Source organism: Phaethon aethereus (genome assembly GCF_964289735.1).
Source record: "Phaethon aethereus genome assembly, chromosome: 19".
Classification (NCBI taxonomy): Eukaryota; Metazoa; Chordata; class Aves; order Phaethontiformes; family Phaethontidae; genus Phaethon; species Phaethon aethereus.
The window spans coordinates 8,965,887-8,987,821 of record NC_138595.1 but is presented as its reverse complement, the minus strand read 5'-3'; the positions used below and the strand labels follow the sequence as shown (position 1 = coordinate 8,987,821).

General features: G+C 41.0%; 1 protein-coding gene across 1 annotated transcript in view; it reads right to left on the bottom strand.

The window, feature by feature from the left end:
- LOC309411863 (sphingosine-1-phosphate transporter SPNS2-like) overlaps positions 1 to 21,935 on the bottom strand; it is a gene marked incomplete at both ends in the record, with an annotated part of 133,011 nt that overhangs the window by 94,077 nt on the left and 16,999 nt on the right. Inside the window, one exon of the mRNA XM_082008618.1 lies at positions 2,126 to 2,191. Coding sequence (XP_081864744.1) covers positions 2,126 to 2,191 — 66 coding nt within the window. The remainder of the gene's footprint in view (positions 1 to 2,125; positions 2,192 to 21,935) is intronic.

Below are 21,935 nucleotides of genomic sequence, written 5' to 3'. Positions count from 1 at the left end.
CATCCATTTTTGCCAATTTGCACATTTAGAGAGGTCAGACTTAGAGAACAGACAAAAGATTAAAAGTAGTGTTTATGGTGGTTTAGGCCAGCGTGTTTTATTTCACCGGAGTTAAGGGTACGTGGGCCATGGGCCAGCTGCCAACACAGAAACTGGTTAAGCTGAAGTAATACATGTAATAAGTTTTCACTTACATGCCGCTAACCTTACTTACATGAAATGGTGTTTTATTTTGTGAGCACTCTTTTCTTGTGATGGCACTGCGATTAATACACTATTATCTACATTGCAGGGGCAAAGTCAAGCCCTCAGTTTTCAGATCAGCAAAAAAACTTAAAGGAACAGTTATCAGTTACAAAACTCAACACCCACTCAGCAGCAATCTTGCAATATCTCAGTGATACTGTTTTCAGATGCTGTCTATGTTTGCTAGAGAAATAAATAACATTTCTTACAATCAACAAATGAAACGCCCCGTTGGAGCTTAGCTCTTACTTGCTATCAGTAAATCATCTGCAGAAGGATTTCATCCACTGAGGGGAATGAAGACTAAATACAATGCTGTGGCAAGTGTCATGTTCCACCAGAATATTTTCCTGAAGGCACTTCATGTCTAATGATACGTTGAAGACCTGTTCCTCTGAGTACAATAAAAAAATACAAATAATTGCTGTAGAAAAGAACTTGATGGACAACCAGTGACACTTTGGGCATAACTGATTGATGCTACTTATAATCAGTTACACTTGTAAAGCTCAGGCCTTCTGTTCTGGACATGTGCTGCACATATCAGCTTAGCTGAACTCTACCATCCCATAAGGAGAGCATTTTTAAGGCCTTAATACAAACTGTTATTAATCGTTTGTATTGCAACGTTACCAAGAAGCCGTAACCACAGATGAGGACCCTGCTGTGCCATGGGTGGCAGAAAATAAAAAGGAGGAGATACTGCAGTGGTTCACATAGTTTGAAATCAAAGGCCAACAATGGAGCTCCAGAACATTCTCACCTCTAGCGTGATCATAAAGAATGCATGATTTTATATGCTGTATTGTTGGCTACAGTTTCATGGACAAGCTCCTGACGGGCATTTGGTATTCACTGTGATAGCATTAAAAAAAAAAAAAAAAAAAAGCATGGGGAAAAAAAAATGTCTTTCTGGTATTTCTAATCCTAATTGAATTCTAATTTTTTCAGAGATGTAATTGTTCCAGTGTGGTTCCCTCAGACAGATGACAGTGACAAGACAACCACAACACCAACCAATAATTTTGTAGGAAGATTCCAAACCAGACTGTTTCTCTCTTCATAATACTGCATTTGCTCTCTGGCTAGTCCTTTCAACTCTGCATAAAGATCAAATGTGCTGTCATAACTACATGAGACTGCTACTCAATGTCACCAAATCCAGCCCATTGACAAAGGCACTCCTCACCTCAGGACTAGAGGCCAGAAAAGCTGGGTTTGTCCTGAGGTTGTACAGCTCTGTCTGCAACATTAAAATGTCTGCTACATTAAAAGGACATCACAATTGCAATTGTCTGTCTTTCTTAAAAATAAGGAGAGAAATGTCTGAAGCTAACAGTACCAAAATCATAGGGATATTGTTAATCCATGAGCTACCATGAATACAGTGATTGTTAGCCTTTTCTGCAGTTTTCATCCTCAGGTACTTGTCCTGATGAGTTTTACATTTTCATGCCACACTATACTACCAGTTACTGTACATTCAGCAGATTCTCTGTAGAGCACATGAAGGGCATCATACAGCACACTTATTACCAACCCACAGAGATTTAAGTGAGAACAACAGGATCCTGCTGTTGGTTTATCATGAGTTTTCTGATCTAGGGGAAGTAGCCATCTCCTTTTTGAATTTACTTGTCATAAATAATTTCATTAGGTTTGTTTGCTTTTGGCCCATTCTGCACTTAAGTCATTCTGAGCCCTTATCTTCTGCCCACCAGCAAATCAAAAACCAAAAATCCCTCATTGTTCACTCATCTTCCTAGTAAAAGTATGTTTCACAGCTGATGTGCCCAAGGGCCATAACTGAAGAAATCTGAAAGTGCCCATCTGAGAAGAGAAAGGTTACAAAAACCAGCAAGAAAACAAATGCTCTTACCTGTTTGTAACAAGCCAGCCCCACTGTCTTTGACTCCAAAGTGCTGCTGGATGTCTAGTAACACACCTGCGAGGAAAACAGAGAGAACATACTCAGTGCCTTCAGCCTTTGAAAAGCATACAACTCAAACCTTTTGTGAAGCATCAGCAAAGCTTCAAATTCCAGCAGACACCTAACTTCTAAAGTTTGCACATTGGCTTCATTACTATACACGCACACTCAATAATTTTCGGCTACTACAGTAACAGCAGAGGTAGGTAGATGTAACATCATGCAAAGAGTTTGGGAACAAAATCCTCATGCATGAGAAACTGGTCTTTTGTTTCTACTTAAGATCGATCAGGGTTTTCTTTTTGTTTGTCTTCTGCAGAATCCAGTTCCCTTACCTCTATTATTTTATGGAAATATAGAGAAGCTGATTCTGCGTCTTAGATGCTTAAAATGGTTTAACAAGACAAACAAATTTCAATTTAACTTCCAAGGCAAGTTTTAACAAATCTCTGTTGGGAGGAGATATGACACAGCAATAGGAGCAATGATGGAAGTTTTCACATTTAACTAGTTCTGGGGGGTTCTCATTTCCAAAACAAATGTAGAAAATAAATTTAAAATAGCTTAGTAAAGGTAAGTGACCAAATGCTTAGCTTTAAAGCAGCTACAAGCAGAACCAAACCCAACCTTCTCTCTTCCCTGCACGCCCATATATTAATTGGCATAAACAATATTAACAGGTTTTGTAGCATTCACATATTCAGCTAGATTTAGCACTTGGGTATCAAACATATAAGAACATATAATGTCAGGTACAAATGAACAGCCATGCTTTTGTAACCAACTAGACAACAGGGAAAACCTACAAGAGACCTTTTATAACTCATCTTGGGGGACACGCATTTGCTAGGCTGTAGATGGGCCAGCTGCATCAGATACAGATCCTTAGGCCTGAACGTTTGTCTATGGTCTAAGCAAACTGCACTCAGACTTCTTGGGTCTGGAACAGAGACAGTTGCTCTCTTAACATCTCGGACTTCCTCATTTAGGCTACTGTCTTCCCCAAAACTGAGGATATGCAAGTATCTTTTTTAAAAAATGAGAAACACCATTCTCCAACTATACTGACCACCTATAAGAGTTCACTTGCAGTTTAAAATTTGATCTCCTGCCCACCACTGCAGGTCACGGGAATCAACTAAGCACCCTGAACTCACTCACCATAAATGTCTTGGCTTTTGGGACTGCCAGGATCACACTAAATGACAAACACACAGAGATAAAAGATCCAGAGATAACTATTCCCAGAAGACATCTGGGACAATTCCAAGAAAACAGACATAAATTAAAGGTACTAAAGGAAAAAAAGATACAGAAAATGAAGGAAAAAGCAAGAAAACTCATTTGTCCTCTTCTATGTTACTCATACATCACCATTTACTCAGGGCAACATTTAGGCTGGCTTTAGACTACCAGTATCTGCCCAGTAACATTAGTGCAACAATCCCCACTTCCATACCCTATCAGACTGTTTAGCACTGAGCTCCGGGTGGGGAAGGGCATGAATCTTATCCACGTGCATCAATACTTGATAGGAGAGGGGCTAAAGAAGACAGAGCCAGACTCCTCACACTGGTGCCCAGTGAAAAGAGGCAAAGGGCACAAATTGAAATCCAGGAAATTCCATTTAAACATAAGAAAAAACTTTTTTACTGTGAGAGTGGTCAAGCACTGGAACAGGTTGTACAGAGAGGTTGTGGATTCCCCATCTCTGGAGATACTCAAAACCCAACAGGACACAGTCCTGAGCAACCTGCTCTAGTTGACCCTGCTTTTAGCAGGGCTAGATGATCTCCAGAGATCGCTTCCAACCTCAATTATTCTGTGATTCTGTAATTTTCTGAAGTCTTAACTGCCTGATTATAACCAGCGTGACACAGTGTTCCCCTGTCCCTTCTCTTCCTTTGGAACACTGCTGTCTACTATAATTGCAACAGGAACTTCTTAGTTTCCTCTTAGATGTAGGCTCCGTTTTCAAAATGCCCTGGTATTTCTTGGCTGTCCTTCCCTCATTTGCTCCATTAATAACTGAGATATCATTATCCAGGCAATATCTGCTGAATAAAAATAAATTTTATATTTGCCTAGTAAAACCCTCTGTGGCTTAGATGACTGACTTACTCCCTTTGGTGTCCCACCCTTTCACAAAAAAACAGTTCTCTTGCAACCCAACCTAGAAACCTTATTTAGCTTAACCAGCTCTGAACACCTTCAATTTATGCTCCATTATTGGTTGGTCCCAGACTGCCCACATCAGGTGAAGTAAGTCAGAACAACTTGCAGGTACTATAATCATGATTTTATAGAAGATAAACCCATCAACATTCTCAAGAACAACATGGAAGAAGAGAGGAAATACCAAATACAGTATTTTCTTATGTTCTCCTATTATCACTCAGTTGTGCTACACAGAAATGAAATACCCTACTAATTCCCTGCAGCTGAGCCCCAGACACTCCAGCTGGAGAAGCCAAGTCAGAGAGATCCAAGCTCTCCTTGCTTTTACAGGCATATTCAAGACAAGACTTAATCCAAGCAGGTATATCACTGCGTGGTCAAAGTGATGCCCATTCACCTCCTGATCCATGGGCAAATGGTTTGCTGATGGATGCCATGCTCCTGTTCAGCCCAAATAACTTGAAGCTTCTTTTACTTCAGTAACAAAGGGCTAAGTTTTGCACCCACCTTTCTTTCAGGATGGGGCTTCAATTCCCGCTGACATGATGAAAGATTTTCATTTTAATAATTAAACTCTGTGAAACAGGCTACAAGTATATTACCTAAAGTCTGCAAGGAAAAACAGAGTAGTAAGGGACACTCTAACTGTACTGTTCCCAGCAAATACTTTAGTTAGGATGGTAACTGATGAAAAAAAATTTACCCTGAAGCTAGTGCAGACACACTACCCTGATGTTGGTTTCATGGTAGAAACCTCTGTGCTGAAGTGATCACCAAGCAGGATTCATACCTTCTAAAATAGGTGGTGTACAAAGGGCAAGAGCAAGCCAACATCAGAATCTCACCTGTACAAGAAGCAAAATGGCACAACCTACTGTCCTGCCACAGGATACCAAAGGGACAGATTCAGTGATGCGAACAGGGAGATTAAGACCTGTAGCCCTGCCTTATTAAAACTGTCCGAGAAGGCAGATCCTTTGAGCAGGGGGGTTGGACTAGATTATCTCCACAAGTCTCTTCCGGTCTCAACTGCTCTGGGTTTCTGTGCTAATCCCGTGATGGAATACACACACACACATCCAGAGCTCCCTCCACCACCTCAAAGGTGCCCGCCCTGCCTACAGCAACATATCCCCAGCCACACCAGAATGCCAGCGAGGCACATTAAATCACCAAAAGTTACAGGGAGCAGGAGCCTGGGATGTGATGGAAAACATAGCCTCAGAAAGAAGATTTTTTTTCTGGATTTGCATCAGAAACGAGAACAGCAAGTGCAAGGGATTATAGTGGTGCCTACACAGTAAAGCAGAGGAAGTCTTCCAGTTCATTACAAAGAAATTATCTGTCCAGTGACAATGGCTTTACAGTTCCACAGTGCTTTTTTCCACAAGAGATCATAATGTGTTTTACAAGCTTAAAACTACTGTAGCCACAAATTAAATACATTTAGGACACTGAAGTGCAGCCACCTTGGATTAAGCCTACAACTTCATTCTGGTGGTGGAGAGAGAAGTGGGTTCTGTGGACAGTCAATGCAACAGGACAACGTGGAACCGCAATTGTAAGTCCTGTGTGAGCTTGGAGGAAGGTCTCAGATGTTTAAGAGAGATCTACATGTCTAATTAGCATGAATTTCCTACTCCAAGTCTGTTTTATATTCTCTTTGGACTACAGGTGTTTTGATATGGGATGTAGAGAACTAAATTAAAGGCAGCAGCAAGCAGATGATGCAACACATTTATGAAGTGATAGGAGTTTCTCACTGCTGTGGGAGTTTTCTTGCTCAGCACGTTCCTATTGGAAGACACTCCTCCCCTCTTAAATTTGCTCAGCTCTGTTTTCACTTTGCCATGGCAATGACTCACCCCAAACTTTAATAAGATTTAGGGATACAATTAAGCAATGATAGTCCAGGGGAGAATACAGGAAAATGAAAGAGCTTTTGACTTTCCTTTGCTTCTAGATGATGGGAAGGCAGAGATGACTGGAGCCAAGCTCCAGACAATGATCATGTTGCTTGTAGACATGTGCTCCCAGGTGTCTCACAACACCTGATGCAATCCAAGAAAGGGAAGCCACCACATGTGGCTGACAAAGCCTTTCTTGGATTAAAGCTCATACCTATGTCCCAGGAGGATCTCAAAATAGCCATAAGCAGCTAAGAGGCACCACTCTTCCCGAGATGGCCTCTCAGGAGGGCTGACGGCCATGTGGGATGTCTTTATGATTACATGGCACACGTTAGTGCTATCACCTATTATTTCTTAAGCACATTCAGCATTCTCAAGACTGAACAAACATGCAGGAAACATGGTGCCAACCTTCCAAAGTATCTTACCAGCTGAACCAGACACTATTAATGCTGATAGAGAGCTTGGAACTCCCTGAGATGAAATACGGGCAGCACTTAGCCAGGAGTGCTGATCAAGATGGGCACAGAGACAGGACTTACTGGGAAACCCAGACAGAGGAATGACTAGTTACTTCATCCCTATCTAGGTTACTTTACTAGGTCTGCTGCACTAATGTCAAAGTACCTGACAAAGACACCAAAGCAATTATCGGATTTTTGCGGGCACTGGGCACGAAGAGGACTTTTAAGAGCAATTTGGAGGATAAAAGGTCTTTGGGCGTGGAGTGTTAGATAGGGAGGGAATGTCAAGTAAATGGGGAAGAGGAACGTGGCTGACCTCATCCACCTACACTGTCAGAGCATTTCTAGGATCTAGTGCAGGATCCAGCATACTCTTGCCTCTCATTCTTTAATGGTCATTTCACAGTGAATATAAAAGACCTGATTCTGAGGCTCTTGGAATGCAGGTCCACATTTAATGGCCTACGTTATCTCTGAGTTAGGGGAAATGCCTTGGGAAAGGCAAATTTTCCTGGAAGTGCACGGTTCAGGCTTCAAATTAGGGAGGTAGGTAGTACTGATCATGCAAGGCAAGCTGCTTGCCTAGATAAGACTTTGTGTTACTGACCAGAGCTACCACAAAACAAAAGTTGCAAGACTGGAAGGTCATCTGATACGTGGTAAAAAGGTACTCAGAACAGAAGGTCATCTTAGCACATACGTTTTTTGTGGTAACCATCATTTACAGAACTAGTCCATGGTGTGCACAGTGCATTAGTTGTCCTTTATATTTAAAATAAATGTGGGCACTTCACCTAACCACTGCTACCTGTATATAGGAATAAAGAGTCACCACAGTAAGAAATAGTGTTTGTAAGCTAAGCCACAATGAAATCACAGTTTCAAAGCAGAAAGACATCAGAGCTTCCCTGGGAGAGCCCCATTTTCCACTCACCAAAACAAAACATGGTGGTTTGATTTCAAACTGCTTCCAAGGCAGGTGCAAAATACAGCGTTAGCCTGTGCACTGAGCACAAAGCTACAGAAACGAAGCCACAGGTTTTCAGTTCAGCAAGCCTTGCGTCAGAAACGCCAATACACATTCTTTACACACTGCGTGCGTGCTGCAATACCATTGGCCAACATAACTGCTTACTTAAAAAGCACATGCATTTTTAAAGGTATCTTGTAATGGGGAAAAATTATGGTGCTTGAAAGAAACCAGAAGACAACTTTCCACACGATGCAGGCTGGGCACTGGCAGCAATCATGTGTGCTCCCAGCACTTTCTCTCCTGCCCCACTGCCGCCCTGGACTTGCACCTCTGTTTGGGGAAGCCTCAAAGGAGGTGGAGGAGAATCCAGCTTGCTTCACACACTCCCTTGGCTCACAAAGAGCCAGAGCATATTCTGTACTGACAATTCTTTTTCCTCCATTACCTGTTGCTACCTACCTCTCCTCCTATGAAGGCATTTTCCTTCCTGGGTTATGCTCCCTGGTTCTTCCAGGACCAGCTCCCTCAGGTGGAGGTAGCTAAGCAGGGATAGCCAAGCCCTGGCCTCCTAGTCATGAAAGGCACAAGCCACCTTCATACCATCAGGCTCTTCCTCATGCCTGCAGCCATATTCAACCTGTTTCAAATAATGCATTAAGGAGACACAGGAGTGGTGTACACACCTGTCTGTTCGGAGACATGTGAAAAGATTAGGTGGAGAGAAGTTTATTCTGAGGTCTCTGTGATTGTATCTTCACTGCAACACCGAGGTGTGACTGCAGTTCACACACAGATCCCTAAAGCTTTAAACGAGCTGGCTTCAGCTCAGCCACCCACTAGCTATTAAACACCAGATTCGCAATTTGGACCCTATTTAAATACTCAGCTGCAGAAAACCACCGTGGTAGCCCTGCTGGTATTTGTACCTCAAGATAAATTCCCACTGCTACCAGAACGAGCAAGTCTAGAACTAAAGTACAGTACCATCTTCTTTGGATTGCCATGAAAGCATTCCCTGACACACAGACTTACCTTCTGCAAAACTAATTTCCACCGTTGCATAACGTGACAATACACATTGGTGAAACAGTCTTTGGTTTTGAAATAGTATTGCAGGATTAAAAAGAAATAAACAAAACAAAACCAGCAACTAGACAAATCAAAACAAGGGTTTCCCAAGAGCTGCTCACACTGGCATGCAAGAAACTTGTGACCTAGAAAGCATTGAAAAGCAACTGCCAACACCCACAGCGGCATGTTTAGAAAGGGGTTTCCCTGAGTAATAAAGCAGAGCAGAGTGAAATCCAGCACAGCAGTTCAAGCTGAGGATCAGAATGAGCCAGAGGCTCAGCGCCCAGCACTGGCAGTCATTCACAGGCCATGAAACAGCTGCTTAAAAATCTGCTAACAAAACCCCAGAGTAGGTAAGTGTGAGGGTTCAAAGCCTTCACAGACACCGGTAGCCTCCCACTACCTGCGCAGACAGACAAGGGATGGGCTGAAGGCTCATCTCAGAAGACTGTGTTAGAAATCGAGTGCAAACCCGTAAGGGCATGCATCTGTAGCTCTGACACGCAAGAGGACTTGCTGTTTACCCTCAGCAGCATTTTCAGTGGGCTTTCATTAGGATAGGTGCTGTACGCTCTGCCAGGCACACTACTGCTTGGGTAACTAAATAAAAGTTTGTCTGCTTTGTAGTGACATTCCTATTCTGAATCTAAAACCAGTATTATCCTCAGAGACTTGCACCACCTGTCACACCCACTTTTTCCATTCAATGTTTTTATCATTATTATAATATCAGTGGGAATGTATATGAGCTATTCACTCATTCCCAAAGGCTATTGGCTTACTTGCATGGCATGTAATGAGTAATTAATCATTAGGAAAAAAAAAAAGGTATACAATTAACTAAGGGCTTGGAGAAGAAAATATATTATAAAACAATTTCTCCCTCTATCTCTGGCAGGGGCTAGGTAGTAAAAAATGATGGTTCCTCTACATTAGCTCCACTGTAACACTGTATGCAAAGTCTTATCATAAAACTGCCTGCAAGAGTGGGAGGAAATAAAAAAAGTTCATCAGGTATAGAATCAGTTAGCACAAGGCATCATTAACAGAGGGCCAGGCCATCTACGGAAGGCAGCACAGGACAGCTAGTCCTGCTCAGATTTAAAAAAAAAAAAAAAAAAAAAAAAAAAAAAATTCAAAACAAATAGGAATTTGAATGCAACTGTGGCTGCCAAATGCTGGGTGCCTCACTGGCAAAACCACACCCTAATCAAATCCCTCATCTCCCTAATTACAGCGTAGGTCTGTTCCCAGGACTATGGCTGGGAAGGAAGCCCTTGTCAAATGGAGAACATGGGATACTCGGCCAACATGAGCCTAAGAGCTTACATAAATTCCAAAACATGGAAGATTTTCCATTTATGATTCGATGCAACAACAGGTCTCACCAGTAAAACTGCAAAATGACATGGGGGTCAAATGTGAGACTAAGCTGACAGTGTCACTTTGCTCTCCTTTCCACCCCTGCCATAGAGCTCCCTATAAAGAGATCCTTAATTTCACCCCTGCCTCATCTCACTTTGAGACTTCTGCCTTAGCCTATCTTAATCAGCCTTGTGATTCCCACAAGCCAAGGAAAGACTTCAATTACAGATAAATGACGTGATTTGGCTGAAAGAACAGGCTAAAATGAATTGTCACCTAGACCTGAACTTAAAAACACACTCATTCATTGAGACTTGGAAAGATTCCTTTATGTGGAATGGTAAAAATCAGAAGCTGTTACAGCTTTAAACAACAAAAGGAAATATAAGGAGTAGCTAAGGTTTATGTTAGTAATCTCAAATGACAGGAATCATTAACAGCTTTCAGATGAAGCTGGCCAAACCCTTCTCCCACATCTAGCATCTCTATTCTGTTTCAGGACTCAGTTCAGACCCCATTTCGAGTTTTTTAACTTACACAAACCAAGCAAGGCACACATTGCACTGCAATACCTCTGCTCTAACACAGAACAAAACACAGTTTTTACCGAGAGAAAAGGCTGCTCTTGTGCCATTTCAGATCTAAATCAGCAGTCTTAACAGGTTTTCAGACCAAATAGCAGAACTTGAAAAAATATGGACATTATTGCTCCACTTATTCAAATCTTAGAAAATTCAAAGACTCTCCCCCTGTTCACACTCTCTTTATGCATGTTATAGCAGAAAAAAGTGCGCCTGACACCAAAAGCTCTAGTCTTCTGGCTTTCTCATCTTTACAGAAGACTAACAAGTCAAGCTAATTCATGCAATGAAACATATCTCAGAGACTTTGTATATGAACTAATTAAAATAAATAAAAACAGTATAGATAATGATAGAGCACATCAAGTGCATATGAATTCAGCCAGTGACTCACCATTCCCTTGTTTTCCTTATTGGAAAACTCGGCATATCACTGTACCGGAGTGACAATGAGTCAGGACACTGGCATGAGCCACAAATTGCGAGGAAATTAAAATAAGCATCTGCAAAATCTCTTTTTGGAGAACTTTTTTGAGATTTTTGCTGGCTTTGTATGGATGTGGCTATGGACTTCACAGCTCTATTCTCATGGTTTTCTGTCTAGACAAAATCAACAAAAGAAAGAATAATTTACAACTTCTTCTAGAGACAATACATAATGATTAGGCTCTTGTTCTCAGAATCAATTTGATGTCTTTACTTTTACATCATCTTACTTACATTTGAAGCATACTACCATATCCTATTGAACGCTTGGTATCACCTTATCTAGTAAATAGGCAGGTATTACTCCCTTGGAACTAGCCAAAGTACATGCAAATATTTTAACAGTATTAAACTGAGAACTAATGACATGCATGACATGAGGATAACAGTTCTCAGCCTAATTCTGTGCAAGCATAACCTCTAGCTGGTCACTTTGTTGCCTGCCTCAGCCACGCACACCATGAGAACTTGCACTATTATCTTCTCACACAGCCCCAGTTGGACTCGAGATTTTCAGGCAGGCTGGGAAGAGGAAGCTCACCAAAAAGCCTGTGGTACCGGGACTACCTTCTATGCACAAGCAGTCATGTCTCTGAGGCTGTCAATACATCACATTTCACGACAATAAAACTGATTCAAAACATTAAACTAAAAAAAATTATTTAGAGCGAAATAAAAAAATTGCAGGTTTCAAGGTTGCAAAGGCTAATGGAAGAAAGCCTCTACGTTCTCTAATGTCACATTAGAGTGAGGATTTTTTTACCCACTCCTTCCCCTTTTATAGCCACACACGCTTTTGTGACACAGAAGACTGAGATACGAGTGAACAACTGGGGTAATTAGTGACTGATGATTTACAGCAGATGACAGCTAATTTCTCCAGTTAAGAAGATTTCTATCAAATCTGTAGAAATATGCACTCAGATTAGATATACTTCCACTGCATCTCATTTCTCATTTCCATTTTGCTTCTGCTTAGCAATGCCTTGAAGCTATTTTGGAACATGACAAGCTGTCCAGGGCATGCTGGTATATTTGTATATAATTGTAAGGAGCTTCCTATTCTTTTTTACTACAAAGAATGTTTTCTAAAATGCAGGGGAGATTCCAGATGCAGAGGTATCCTGTACAGAGTGGCTTGCAGAAGAAGAGCAGCCAGGTGGTAAAGCAGCCCAGCAGGGAACGTCAGGCACGTTCCAGGCAGGTTTCTGCTACACAGAATCACCGGTTTCTCACTCAAAGCATAACAGCTCTACTGTCACGGTCCTGGGTTAATAAAGAGTTCTGGTAATCAACTTCACGTCAGGATGGGGTATATGAGCACATCCCTAGTGCTCCTGCCAGGTTGCGTACTGATTTTAGAAAGTGGCTTTGCAATGTTAGTTAACGTCTACTGCACCAATCTCCCTCTGGAACTGGATAGGATCATGAGGCTTTAAGTGCAAAAGCGGGTAAAGCTGGAATTGCCTATAGCATACACTCCACAGATGGAAACCTGGATAAAACTGTGATGCAAACCTGGTGCTGCAGCCCACTTCTAAGACAGGAAATCTGTAAAAACCAAACCAAACCAAAACAAAAAAAACAACACAAAAAGCAAAGCCCTACTATTTCAACTAACTACCTAAATCATCTTGTTTTAACTTTCAGATGAAAAAGCTTCTGGCTGCAGATAAAAATACCTACCCTAACTTTAGTAATCCCAGAATGGCCCTTACTGTTAAATATATGCTTTAAACATCTCTGAGATGCCACTGCTGAATATGGCAAATAGGTTTATGAGTCTGTCAACCTGCATAAAGAAAGGAGGATAAAGATACTCCAAGTCCAGCCTTGCATCCACCTGTTTTCCCTACAGCACCATAATCAGGACTTTCTGGGTCTCCTCACCCACCCAGTGATCTGGAGGGCACTATGATCTGTACAGCAGCTTCCCACACTCGGTGCATATGCCCTTCCTCCTTCCCCTTCCTCATTCTTGTATTCAGTCAGGGAACTCTACCACAACTGCACTGATCTATGCAAGAATCCTACTACATGCAGTCCTCTAATCACAGGTATTTTTTAATTTGCTTATAGGTGGAAATGCCCTTCTGTCATTGCCCACTCCCAATGTCTCCCACTGACTGAAAACATCTTTCCCTAAGCACAAAGCAATGTGACACTCCTGCGCGCACACACGTGCGTGTGCATGCACCTCCCACAAAAATGCATCAAGCATTTGTATTTCATTTTGGGTCCTAGCCATGCTGTGCTAGGAAACAATCAAGCATGATGAGTAACTGTCAATGGATGCATTAGCAAACGTGTCTTTAAATTCATCTAGCTGACAAGGCAAGTGGCTTAGTACAGTTAATTAGTAAGACACACAGCTATTCAGAGAAGATCTGTGGGGGACACAAAAGCTTGTTAAAGAACCCAGAACTTACCCACAGCCCTATTAGGGAAAAGAGAAAAGAAACCAGCCTTGGAGTTATCACAGGAGTTGATTTAATTAAAGAATTTACTACATTCTACAATAGCTCCATAGCTGATAGAGCAGTATAATCTGTGTATAAAAAACTTATACCTGCATGAGGGTGTGTACTTAGATGAGAATAGAGTGCACTAAAATAAGCATGACACCTAGGACTTCTCTATAATTGGAAGCAGTCATTGGCGTACTACATGTGATGACTACAGGGGTATCAGGAAATCCTCATCGCACAAACAGGATTTGCTCCATTTTATTTATAGTGTGTCTTATTCAGTGCAAATGGTAGCAATTTCTGAGGCTAAAATACCCTCCACAGCAACAGTTTTGATGGCTGCATTGCCACAGGACCTCTGTGAGAAGGGCTATGGACAGCAATGCATACTCCTAAATGATGCACTCACATTAGCAAAACCTGAATTCAACCCAGGCTTGAGACAGGACTGCTCTGTTCCCCATTCTGACACTACATGACTATTTAACCCTAGGTAAGTTATTTGATCATTCAGAATTTCAGAGTCTGCATTAGTCTAATGAAGATAATAACAATAATCATGTGTGTCACAGATACAGTAGGGCTTGGTTATTATATTCTTGTGAAGTGTTTGAAAGAGCGCCAGATGAAAGGGAAATTAGGAGAAGGAAGATTAATTAAAAGACATGTGCATCCCAAATAAAAAACAGACAGGAACATTTCCATTGTTGCTATTATTAAGAGAGAGGCTCTCTGATTTAGGGCAGCTTTTATTTCTATGTTGGTAAAGCAGACCCATTTTAACCACTTTCCACATTCAAACTTTATTTGTAGATTGTGGGTAGGTGATAAAGGCTGCTGAGCCTCTGCTATTGCAAACATAAAGGCCTTTGATCAAAAGTCTGATTTCACAGTAACTAGCGTCTGTGATATGACAAAGCTCACAGGCCTGCCTCTGTTTTAACTGTTGCAAGGCAAAACAAGGAATCAAAAAATTACACCCACTCTGAAGGAAAGACTAGGACTGAATAAAAGGAAACATTTCCTGTGGATAAACACACCATAGTGAGCACACTCACCAGTGAGAAATGTTGCAATGAAATGATATTAACAAGCACTTGGGAATTTAACAACAGACTTGTGCAAACAGAAACATTTCTACAGAGCTTTTTAGCTAGGAAGGACTAAGCACTTATCATTTAGGTCAGTATCATTACTTCTTTTAAACATGGGGAATGGGACACAGTGACAGATGCAGCGATGCATCTGAGCTCACGTTCGTTGAGCAGCACAGCCCAGAGAGAGACTCCAGCTCCCTACTTTTCCCTAAGCCCCAGCCTGGACTGCTACCCACTGGAGTAGGCTTCCTCCTTTGCCAAAGATGAGCCCCAGTTCTTCCTGCAGCATGCTAGGAGTGTTAGGCACCATACTGCAATTCAACATCATCTGGTGACAATCTTAACTTCATTGCGTGAATTTCAAAGCAATACCAAATTCCATGAACTACTCCTTAGGGCATTCAGGAATTAATTTCTTAAAAATAGATGAGTACAGGAACCTGGGAAAAAAAATTAATAATTGTACATCCTTTCCAGGATACAGAAACCCCTTTCATTCAGCTTGCACAGAAAGATGTGTGTTTTTAAAAAAACAACAGTATGGTATTGAGCCCTTCATTTCTCAAGAGTCAGATTTATTTTTTTTTTAATTGCTGTCAGCAAGTCACCTACACTTTCATTTGTAATAATTAACAACGCAGTAGAAGAAAAAAGAACATCGCCTCCACTCATTTCAGGAGACACTGCAATACATCTAACTAAAGAGGGAGTTTGGGTTTCCCCCCCTCAACTACAAACAGTAAAAGGCTCTAATTTGTTCAGCTTCTGCTCATGAAATGTGCATTAATTCCTTAATGACAGGTGCACCTCAGAGTCAGGACAGCTAATCACAAGATCAAGTTAACCACAGCACATAGCTCATAGAAGCCCACATCTTTTTTAGTAACTAATGATCCCTGTTTTCCTACGGCTTTACGTCTTGAAACAGCATTCTCCAAGCTTTTTCAGAGGCGGCGGATGTTCAAAATCTTTTGCCTTTGTGGTTTCTTTCTAATAAATGTTAAGCTCATGTTACATTGACTCCCTCATTTCCCTGGCTCCAAATTTCTATGAACCCTCTAGCAGCACTGTATCTTTGAGAAGTCTTCCTTCTTCACGTGCGGCCAAAACTGACCAACGGATTACGAGAGTAAGGGGTGAGGGAAATAAAGTATAATGTAGGAAGACTGACTTACAAAGTGCCCTCTATTTAAAAGAGACTGCTTCCATTGCAATTCGTGTCTTCCTTTATTAGAATTGCTAAAGTTCTTTATTTTGGTCATAGTGGCCACATTTTATTCCAGTGACTTTCCTGCTTCAGAACACCTCGATGCATTATAGACCTAAAGCCAGCCACAGAGGCTTTTCCTCTCTATACAGAAGCAAGCCAGCAGTATTACTCCACTGTACCTATAAACTTGGAAATGTGAGCATCCTCCCGTATCAGTTACAACTCTCTCTTCTGTTAGTCAACACTGTCAGTCTTCTACTAAGATAAAACACCACACAACGCTGGTGAAAAATGAACCTTGCTAAATTTCTTGCAATGGCATTTAATAACTTGAAGTTTCATAGCTGGCCAATAAAACATCACTTTTGGGATAGACAGTCCCAAACTCTTACTCCTTATCTCAGGATGTTTTTGTGTGAAGCGGAAAACTGTTAAATCTTCAGAGATAATCAAGATTAGACACAGGGGCTGCACATAAGGGACTATCACATTTCAGCAATGTATGAAAAGCAAAACAGTATTTATCTTTCCCTCCCTACCCACACCCTACTTTTGCATACAAATATCTAAACAGCTGAAGAGATGGGGTCAGGAAGAAAATGCTTAGCCACCAGATTTGTATAGAACATAAAATGCAAAGCTCCCTTTGAAGAAATAGCCTGTTGGGGTCCCGTGAACAAGCTGTTGCACTGAAAACATCCATTTTAAAATTAAAAGGCAACCCAGTCCTCAATCTGAACAGTAATCCATGTTCTTTGGTCCTGCACGTCAGTCACTGGTATTAAAGGTACTTCTTTTAGGACACATGTCAATCCTTCTGATCATTTCTTCTCGATTTAGATGTTGAGAAGAAAATAAAGCATCTTAGATGTATGCTCATTAGAACCCTACATAATATAAAGGGGATGAAATAAAAAAAAAAAAAGCAGTGCCAGTCTGAGGCAAAAGGGGAAAAAACCCCAAACCTCAGTGCTGTCTGATTATTGAAAGTAACTCACAAAAGTACTATAAAGTCCCTGTGCAGTCAGTAAATTTAAAGTAAATGAGGATTCAGGGAGTACTGCAAAGTCTGAGGACCAAAATCGGTGCTATCACATAAAGTGATTCTCAGATAAAAGAAACTCCTTGTCAAGCATTCTGCTGTGCGGTACATACCTGTTGCAAGCGGAGAGCAGACTTGCGATCTTGTAGAAGTGTGTCATGCCCGAAAGCCTTTATTCCTTCTGCTCATGACAGTGGCTGGAATCATGCTTGACTCCAAGAACCACATGGTGTGCAAGATACTTGCCGGGAAGCTGGGCTGTAGAGCACCTGCTGACCACTGCTCGTGTAATCCCTCAGTGCTGAACTAAGAGAAGTTTGGTCCGGATACAAGTGTAGAACACACCATAGTACAGATATAGCTCACCGCTGAACGTGTTTTAGCATATATAGATGGTAGGTAAATCCACAAGAACCTGACAAGATAGGTATGTGAGCTACCATAGCACAAAGAACTTCATTTTCAACCAGGCAAGTGCCAAGCTAGTGATGGCGCTTTCAAGTCAGTCCAACAGCCAGACATGAATGCCACCCAAACAGCAGCAGATAGCTCTGTGCAGGTCTGAACAGGCACGCCAGGTGTTCCCAGGAGGTACGCACTTTACTGAGGGAGCCGCAGCATTCCTCACCAACCTCCGTATTGGCATGGTTTTCAAATGGGGTCCCAGAAGTCATTGACTCTGTAAGCTATTCCCCACAAGGTATTAGGGATGATGGAAATGGAAAGGAGAGAAAATTAATCTTTTCATTAATTTAGAAAGATGCAATTCATGACTCATAGCAAGCTTGTATAAATAAATGGCATCATTTAAATCTTATTTGTAATTATACTTCAAGCCAGATACTTTTAAAGCTGCACTGAGAATATGGCATCCAATTGTCTAATTTATTGTTATTTTAAGCAGGTACTGTACGCCCAAATTCCCTTGGCAGATTATATCTCATCTTAAGTGTTTTGCTAGAGGTAATTTTCACATGTTCATGACAGCAGCAATGAGAGGAAGGAAATCACACAAAAAAGAATTCCATCTATGTTGCCCAATTTCTTCCTCTCTCTGTGGCAAGGTGAAAGAGATTTGTGCACAACTGCAAAGCTGTACTCTCGCTGTGCTCTGCCTGGTTTGGCACATAAAAGAAAGTGGAAGTGAGGAAGGACCAAATGCAAGTGGTTTGGGAAAGGAAATAAACCAGTAGACTTTCTTTACCTGCCATGCATTTCTTAGAAATATGAAAAACTGCTCTTTGTGCTCCTCCTGCTCACTACACTAGCCACCTGTTCATTACAACAATGGAAATTAATAAGGAACAAAAACTCATAAGTAGATCACCTTGAAAGTCTTGTTCATACTTCTTCATCAGCCTCCTGCAGTCCCCAACCACAGACTTAAATTTCATAAGGATCAAAAATGTATAAAAAACCCTAGAAGTTACTGAGGGGAAAATTATTTGTGTTAATGCATATATAAGTCTGGAACACCAATCTGCCTAGGAAATGAGTCTTATTAACACCTCGCTTGAAATACCCCAGGCATGCTTAGAAGGCACCTGGTGATCCGCAAGGCAATTGATGCAATTTTGAGGAGCTGTCACATAGCTGGTTGTTCTTGAAAAGTTGGACAGAGAACAAAAATAGTTGGAGAAGGGCCTATCACGTATCTACTGCTTTTTGATACCTCCATTGCTGTGCTGCCTAAAATCTAAAACTTGTAGCGAACACATGGAAAGTTAGCAGCCTCCTAATATATACCACTCCTAATAGCAAGAAGGATCATAGTCACCCATTTATTCACTACAGAAGTTGAGTTGGGAAAGAGTTACCGTTTGTCCTTTTCTCAACGCACTGTTTAAAACAAAAGAGACTTCCACATGAAAGTATAAGCAAATCCTAAAATGCTGTATTTACTAGGACTGATAAGATAGACATATTCAGAGAAAATCATGCCCTAAATCAGTTTAACTTCTTTTTTCTGCTGCTGGAATATCTGGATTGCTCCTTCCTCAATTAAGAAACTTGCCTTTCATGTCAACTCAAATACCATGCAATGGATTTGGTTTTGTCTCCTGCTCATTTTGCTCCCATTTTGTGATGAAGCTGACTGAGGAATCAGAACTGCTCCATGCCCACTAAAACAGAACACAAATATTGTAGGTTTTCTCTGTGTTCAGAAACACAATCAGCAGTTTGACTTTTATATGACCACTATTTAAAAATACACACATAACCCTATCCAATCTTGAACTGACTTCAAATTTCTTTCTTTACTTAGCTGCATTCCTATTAAGTGCCTGCTACAGGTAAGAAAATACAATTCGATATCTGAAATAGCAGAGACTGAGAGAATTCTCTTGCAATTACTTCTAAATGACCTGGAATTTCAGAGAACACTTAATTAATTTCCTTGTTGGTGGGGTCACAAACTGCTGTTCCCTATCTTCTGATGCTCTTAAGGGCCCAGAGGAAGACAGCAGATATTCAAGGACAACAGAAGATCTTAGATGTTAGAAGATGCAGATGTTAGAAATGATGAAAGCATTTGTTAAATGCAGACATACTCCATTCTACTCTTACCTTCTTTTTTGTGTAATTTCCTAGTTTTTATATTGCTATCAATGCCACTTTTTGGGGCAAGGAGAAAGAAAATATTCACGCCAGGAACACCACCCTAGGATACTGCAAAAAGAAATGACTGCATAAAACATCTATAGACATAACAATCCTGCTGAGTGCTGGAGGCATAATACATCTCCATTCAGCTAAACTGTGCAGTAGAGAAGTGGAGAAAAACTGCAGAAATTGCTTTGAACACAAGAACAAAAAAAGTGTTTTCCTACAGCCATCGTCAGGTTTGCTTGTCAGATAAGATGCCTTTTTTTTTTTTTTTTTGTGCTTCATTCAAATGCAAAGAAAATAAAATTGCTAGTTCCAATATTTACACCCTTCACTTATGCAGCTGGGGTGAGATCTCTGCTGTCGTGCAGCAACAGCATCAACAAAACAGCCTAAACCTAATGGTAGTCATACTGCAAGAACTATTTAAAAATATACGCAAGAGATTTCTTGACTCCTTACTACATACTCTCTAATAAACCTTATGTGTATATAATTTTAAAGAACTTATTTTTACAGCAAGTTTTAGGGAAATGTGTCAATTCAGGGTAAAGATTAAGATCTTGAAAGTAGGACTGAAGGAAGGAGGTTAATAAAAGTAGATGGAGTCTTGAGAAACCTTCTCCCTACTTCAGCAAGGAAAGCAGAAGCTTCACAGAAGGCAAATCTTTTTGGAGTCACCAGCAGACATTTGTCTTGTTTTAGCTCCCTATCTGACAACAGCACACACTCTGCCTCATGCCGCACCTTTTTAAAGAAACACAGAATCAGCCCTAACTTTTTAAGAAGTAGGATTTAAGAACTGCCATCTCCTGTGCGTTGGTTTACCCTTGCGATATTTGGCACTCTCCTTAAAACAACTATTGCTGCAGTCACTGAATTCTTTCAAGACTAAACTCTTCAAAACCGCATGGTTGTGCAGAAAATCCCCAAAACAGAAAAAAAACAGGCTCCAAATCCAGAATAAAATTCAGTCACACACAAAAAGTACTTAGATTTCTAAGTTCCATGGCAAACTTGAAAGGCCTGCTCATTATTGTAGCAATTAATCTCTGTAAGGTATAAGTTCCCATCAGACACCACCACCACCCTGCCTTTTATTTGTTTTTTGCAAACAGAAAAACGATGATTCCTAATACAAAAAGCTTGCGTAAACCTAAGGCAACAAGGCCACACGTTAACAGAGGGACAAATGAAAGGAGAATACAAGAAAACAACCCATTGTTTCTGTCACTGACAGGTATCCTGACCAACTCAATGCCCTCTTTTCCATGTAACTGCTGTGAAACAAGCCCTGCTCCTGTAAAGCTGGAAGTAAATAAAATCCTCTGCCTTTTGCTTTGCTACCAAAAGACTACTAAGGCTATCTGTCCTGACAAAGGACAGATTATTTATCTGGTTTTTCACCCCCACAGAAATTTAATTGCTTTATCTTTCTTAACTGATCGGCACAGTGTCCCAGTCCCTTGCTTATCATCTACTTATTTCCACCTACCTGCCCTGCCCTGACCCACTTGCTGCTGCTCCCAAAGTCACCTGCCAAAACGACGACTTGTGTGGCCATGGCCACAGTTACAGGGGGAACAAAAGCACCTGGAAGGGAAAGGGGAACATGTTTTTGCTTTACTTCCTCCTCCCTGCAGAAAACAATAACTAATTTGCCTTATAAGACAAAACTAACAATGTTACTGCCTACAAATATTCAAAGTAAGCCTTCAGAAATGACCATGCACATCTTATTTCAGCAGAAGCATGTCTTAATACTTACCTCCATTGCTCCAGCTAGATACAGAGGAGTTCCAGAGCCTCCTAAAGATGCTTTCAGTTGCAACAATTTCCTCTCCAAGTCCTTCATACTAATTGATAGGCTCTGAATTACATCATCAATTTCTGTCAAAGTACAGGTATTTAAATGCCATCCATCATCATATTTTTACTTAAAAGCCCTTACCTTCCTTCTCCCCTTTCGCACACACACTTACTTTCTCTCTCTCAGCATAACACAGGGAAAGCTTCATGTTTTAATACACACTAACATCAGCTGCAAACAGGAGGTGTGAAAGGAGATTAGGTATGCAAGTCAACCCATTCACAAATTAACTGCCTGTTCATTTTCAGGAGCGTGGTGCTTTGCCACACTGCAAAGCACTTACCAAACAAGGGGCAGCTCGGGGAGCATCAGTGTTTCTCTAGAAGCTTGAAAACAACTGGAGCAGATATAGATGAAAAGATACCTTCATTTCTCTGAGAAGCCATTTCAGGATCAACCTCTTCCAGCTGCTGTTCTCAGTTTCCAAACACAAGGCA